Source organism: Schistosoma haematobium, chromosome 6 (assembly GCF_000699445.3).
Source record: "Schistosoma haematobium chromosome 6, whole genome shotgun sequence".
NCBI lineage: Eukaryota > Metazoa > Platyhelminthes > Trematoda > Strigeidida > Schistosomatidae > Schistosoma > Schistosoma haematobium.
This window is the reverse complement of record NC_067201.1, coordinates 16,284,056-16,290,481: the sequence shown is the minus strand read 5'-3', so window position 1 is coordinate 16,290,481 and position 6,426 is coordinate 16,284,056. Positions and strand designations below refer to the sequence as shown.

At 33.4% G+C, this 6,426-nt stretch overlaps 1 protein-coding gene across 3 annotated transcripts in view; it reads left to right on the top strand.

Annotated features, from left to right (window-relative positions):
- Window positions 1-127: 127 nt before the first annotated feature.
- The window catches only part of RBFOX2_3 (RNA binding protein, fox-1), a gene marked incomplete at its 3' end in the record, with an annotated part of 37,461 nt that continues 31,162 nt past the window's right edge, over window positions 128-6,426 (top strand). For 2 of the 3 annotated variants that reach the window (XM_051216973.1, XM_051216974.1), the window contains exons 1-2: window positions 128-1,572; window positions 3,406-4,973. In XM_051216973.1, the coding sequence (XP_051065602.1) occupies window positions 4,910-4,973 (64 nt within the window). In that variant the 5' untranslated portion in view covers window positions 128-1,572; window positions 3,406-4,909. Of the gene's footprint in view, window positions 1,573-3,405; window positions 4,974-6,426 lie in introns of those variants that run through there. The other variant, XM_035731897.2, reaches the window with a different exon arrangement.

Genomic DNA, 6,426 nt, shown 5'->3' with positions numbered 1-6,426 from the left:
GTCCTTTATAAATTACATAAGCTTATACCGTTCACTTATAAACTAACCGGAAATGATTATTTATCTTATAAACCTATTTTAATTCTTAACAAAATAGTGATGGAGCGTGGTCATACTGATTTCACCTTGAAGTAAACTGATAAATATCAGTAAACAACTTTCCAAATTTTCCAAAACATACTTCACTATTTTGTATAACGGAAATCCTCATTGCTTTTAAGATAAATTGAAATTAATCATTAGCAGATGAATGTAAAATAACAAACAAACTTTGCTTCATTAATTGCATATTTTTGATGAATTCTCTTTCATCCATCAATCTCTTTTTTCTCAAAATCAGGTTTTTATTGAAAACAGATGTCAATCTAGTTCAGTGAGTGTTTGCAACGTGGTCACCTTTTAAATTGTTTTCAATTAAAATCAGGCAATATGGAGCATTTCTCAACTTCCTGTGATTTGCAATGATATATATTGATTCCAATAGGATTGGAAGCTTCCTAGTATGATGCACTACCATCTAACATAAAAGCTAAGTACACACTAAACCAAATCACTTGGATTATTGTCTATAGAGTAACTAAATAAATAAAATGCCATTCACACCAAAAACTAGACAAACCTAATATCAGTAATTACTGAATGATCAATCAAAATAAATATATTGATCCTACAGGCGGTCAGTTTAGGTCCGAGTAACCCTGAAGTAACAACTGCAACTGTGAAGCTCAATTAAATGTAAGGCATCATTTCCCTCGAGATCGAAAGTACGACATGCTGACCAGTGCCATGTGGTACGAAATTCACTTATAAGGAAGTATATGTTAATTGTATTATTCATTTTAGGGTATATAAAGGATGTTCAAAATTTGTATGAAAAGACCATTTAAACCTTGTTACTTTTGATTGGTGCAACAAATAATGCTAGACTTTCAGTGAAATCCATATTTCGATTAATTATACATCTCATCCACCAGTTTAGAAAATTGTGTGCTTTAAACGAAAGTAATCTTGAAGGCAAAATGAATAACTAGCTAATATCAGCTGGTAAACCACTGAAAACTATGAAGCACTAGAGAATTGTTTCAATCTCAATTTGTGATTTCGTATAAAGCCGTAACTGTACACTCCTAAAAACCTCTTTGAAAAACTCTTTTAATTCATTTAGAAATACACTGAAGTGTATCGATAATATTTATCAGCACATAGAATATACATACAAACATTTATATTTTACATCTATTTGTTTATATGTCTAGTTGACGGTGAATTCTATCCCGCTTGTTGATATGTATATATATGTCATTACTATTAAGAAAGTAAACAAAACTGAAATTACACTAACTAATATTAACGGTGGAATTAGGCCAATTCTTAATTTAATCAACCAACCAATTAGTTAAATAATCAGCCTTTCATTTAATGACTTAGAATATATTAATCAATACATTGATTAATTAATATTATTATTCACAATTCACCATTGTTAACCATAGTCCATCTATTCTAATATAAAGACGTTTACTGTTATCATTCATCTTACCTACTGTGATATATCGAGGTATGGAGATATTAGTAAGTAAATTAACAATTTCATAGTTTATTGATAATTTAAGAGGTTTTAACTTTAAATATCACTATTAATATGAACCGAACAAATTTCGACATTATACCTGTTTCATTTTGAAAAGATTCTTCATTGTGAACTGTCAACAGTATGAGAATTATTGAAGATCAAATAGTATTCAGATAGTAGTTTCGTTCAACTGTTTCCAGTTTGTAACATAAGGACTTTCAAAATAAAACGTATAAATAGTTGTTATGTGATCACAAGTGACTATTTTTCATAAGCCCCTTCCAGCCAAACAAGTTGGTGAAGCCTAGTAGGCCCTTCTGGAGAGAAACAGGCCACATCAAAGCACGGCACAACTACCGGGGCTAGAATAGTTGTTTCTACAATCCTTTGGAGTTTGCCCAATGACGAGCAACTCCATATGATACATGCACCACTTTCGAGAAAATTTTTTGTCTTTTTTCCATTCCAAATGTAGTTGTGCTATGTCTATCTGTGGAGTTCGTAATCAGTTGGTGGGTATAGGTAAGAGTGGGTGATTAGCCCGATCTCCACCACCCGGGTTACCGCTCACGTTAGTTCATGAGTCATTCGTCTCATTATCCAGGAGGCACGACGCGGACGTGTGAGTCTGATTTTGCCTCCCAACTCGAACTCAGTACCGTTCGATTCAAATGTCATCGCGTTATCCACTTAGCTACTGAGTCCTATAGATTTTCTGACACTAGTGAGAACTCATGATCCATTGAGTCAATTAAATCATGAATGAGAAAGTTATCTACCAATGACATCAGATGAGTATCTTGATTCTCCAGATTTCATCCTGTTTAATACTCATAAATACTAAAGAGGAGTATTTAATTAGAATAAAACAATTGTTTGATGATCCATTGTTTCAAGTTGTTCTAGAGGTGATTTTAGTTAGTTGTGAAGATGTGTCAATATTGTGTAATGTTTCCAGAAAATCGCTTAATATAAGTTCTGGATAACATTCAAAGCCTATGATATTATTTGCAACACCTTCTGTTTATCGAGTAAGAATTCATTGTAGAGATTTTCGATCTAAAAAGTCAGCTTATAAGTTTGACATATGACTATTAAAGAAAATCAGTACAGTAAATGTATGCTATTAATTCCACAGTTTTAGTCTAGTTTAATATATTGGGAAATTTACCATCAACTTTGTATCCTTATTCAATTTATAGGTGGTTAGTTTGGACTAATCTATTGACAAATCTATAGTGTAGAGCTTCAGTTGCTTAAGACCTAGTAGTGATTAGTCAGACAAGTAAAGGGTCAATAATAATTGTTCAGTACTAAGAGTTATTACTTATTTTTTCAAAATGATGTTCAGATTTAAAACTACGACAAACGATTCATATCTTTGTGAATCTCAAAATATCCTCTTTGGTTCCTTCATCAATTATTACTTCTTTATATTATCTAAATAATTTAATGATTCCACGCTGATAACTCTTCATTCAATACTCTTCATCAAGTAAAAGGCACTAGATTTATGCAAATAAACAGAAGCAAGACTTGAACTGATGTTTGATATCGATCAGTAGTGATTGACAATACGAAGTTTTGGACTTTTATTTGCGTTGAAAACTAGTCAACCAAATAAATTACTTCCCAGTTGTTTGCGTCAGACCATTTCTTGACTAATGGTTGGTATGATGTTAAGATGTTGAATATATGATGCCTGAAAAGAGTTGAATGTTCTGATTACTCTTCTAGACCGAGAGCGACTCTCAACAGCTTTTTTTCCACGTAACAGACTACTAATTGTTCTGTACAGACTGTTGTTTGATTATGTATCAACACTAATGTAGGTTCAACAGTTTCATAAGAAGCAAACTGAGTACTAACAGTGGACAACAGTAAATTGGAAGAGAGACTAGTTCATATATCCAAAGTATCCACCGTAATAAACAAGAATATCAAGTGGCAGAAAAACGAATAAATAATGAATAAATAATGCATCAGATGACAACGAGATTAACTCAAATCATAACACCATATGGTGTGGAATAATTTTATAAACCTGAATTAAAAGTAAACACAAACATTTTGAGTTGTGGAGAAAAACACCTGAAAATATCTTGTGTACGTCCACTGTCATCTTACACTACGAATGCCCTAACAACAACATGATTCAAAGCACGGCAAAATTATAATTGGGTATGTACACGTTACATTCATTTTGAATGGGTCCTTGTTTAGTTACATTTTCACGCTAATGTCGTCCTACATTGAATCGGGAAGAAACTTCCAAAATAGGACGTGGTGCGAAAATGAACTGGATTGGAACCAGTATTATTGATTAGTCATAGACAGCTCAGATTTTTTTAATGGGGTGGGAATGAACTAGTTGACTTTTGACCCAGCCTTAACTAGATTGTCCTGACTATCCCAATGCCCATTGTCAATAACTCAGAATAACCATAGGGCAATCTAAGACGTTTAAGAACAATGGATAGGATAAGCGATACTAATAATTCAATGTAGTGATTTTAGAAAATAAACCAATCAGATTGACCCACTCAGAATAATATTGGGAGATAGATGAACAAGGGATACCGTCTACAAATTAAATACTCAATCTGACAGGAATAGACATGTTCACTTTGTATGTCTATTTCAATTTGTTTTTTATCCAATCGAAATTTGGCTTCATTTCATCTAAGGTATAAATCGTAACCTACTTCTATCCTGAGGCCTATAAAATCCCTGTCTTAATTTCCAACGGAACTTAATAAGTTAGTCAGTGTGTCCATTTATAAACAGCCCAGTGTGTCAGTACATCAATTCTGCTATTGACCAGACTTTGTTAACCCTTGAGCGAGTGAATTAAGCTTGACAGTAGCCATTCAATCGTTTTACTTACTGAATTTTAACTCGAAAACAAAGTGGTCATGCGTTTTCCCTGAATACCCCCTTCATCACATGCCCAGCATCATATAAGTTTCTAAAACGTTCATAGAATAAATATTTATCTGAACCTTTCTGCCACCTTCACTGGTACATCTTTATTGGTTAATTTCCTCAGTTGGATTATTAGCTTTGTATTTTCGAATTTCAGTCAGACTCACAAATGCATAAACAATCAAAATTGTTTATGGATTTCCCAATCAATAATTCCTCCATCTTTCTCGAGGATACTTCTAATAATGCTTTATATGTACTTAAACAATACTATCATTTCATCTTTGACTTGGGAGAGTAGTTCCTTTGTTACGAAAACATAATAAGTAATAGATACACTCATATAATCTGTTGGAAACGTTTACATCGTTTTTTTCTACTTAACTAAGAAGATAATAAAGATCACTGGCAATGAAAAAAGTGGACGATACTAGTGTCATACAATCAACTACTTTCAATAAATCTGATTTCCCAGGTGAGTATAAATGATATTGATTTAGATATTGTTTTAGTGCTATACTATAGTAGTAGTTATAGTAATTTTCCTAGATTAATTTTTTCAGCACACCTTGGTATTTCGATTATATAGGGTAACTAGGCTGGTATCCAGTGTACTGCCTCTAACAATTCCATACGACATACTTGTTTTTTCCATGGTTATTTAATGAAATATCATTCAGTCACCTATCTTTAACCTGATAATGCTGATTTTAAGGATGGTCTTTATGCACACCCATCAATCAGTCATTTCCTTATAAGTAAAAATCTAAAATCAGGAAAATGTAAACAGATTAAAATAGTAAAGCTTTCTACTTCATCATCGGGGTGGTTCAAGAAATGATTTTTTTCCAGTTCTGATAACGTATTGAGATAAAAATTTGTAGTTTTCTCCCGTTTATTGTATATCACTAAATGAGAGTTTAACCCAACAGATAGTGCATTTATTATGGATAATTACAGAAACAGCGTTCAAATCAAGCATCACTGTAGGATTTTTATGGTATTGTATTAGCCTGGCTTCGAAAAAATTCCTTATATTATCATACAAATCCCAACTATGTAAGAATTCGGAAGGCAACAAGAAGCGGCGACTGCAGTTTATTATTGAATAGCACAGATAACAAAGTTACGAGCACATCGAGCGAATCGGAGTAGAGAGGCTGTGTACGAGTGAGCGAATACAGAGGCTGATTTATGGGCAAATCGAATCCAGGTGGAGCAAGGCAAAGCGAAAGCAACTAATAAGATTCAAATATATATATGGGAAGGAGAACGATTCGACGAGCGATATTTAAGCGATTAACATTTCAGATAGAATGACGAATATGTGCGTAGGCTGTCACATGTGACCAAGCATACACGTTCATACAGACAAGATGGTGATCATAATACAAAGAAATAGACGTTTTGTTACTGTTCGAATAACACTGTCTGTCAAACAAGTTAATAAAAGGGCTCGAAAAAAGTAACTGCAAACAAAATTGATTGTAGAAGAGTTGCTATGGTTTAACGATCGTAAATTCAAGCTTTACCAACATAAATGTGATTGGACTGGTTGAAGTTATGCATTAACACCGTTGGACAGCAGCTCAGTGGTTTATAGGTCAAGCGTTCGCGCACCGGACTGTAGGTGCTCATTGCTGACGGGTCCCATGCTAGGACGAAATGTCCGTTCAGTGACTCCAGGTTTCCAATGGTGGTCTAACATTGATCCATTCATGATATCAATCTGAAATATTACTCTTTAGTAAGTTATTACAGGTTTATGCTCTCCATCGTAAGATTGAATAACACCACTGATCCAATCAAATATCGTTGTATAGAACAGACTTTTATTCTGTCATCGATTAGTTTAGTCAAATGTTAATCACAACTTCGCATTAATTTTATCATTTATTTGCTATACCATACTCGTGCTGTTAACAAAC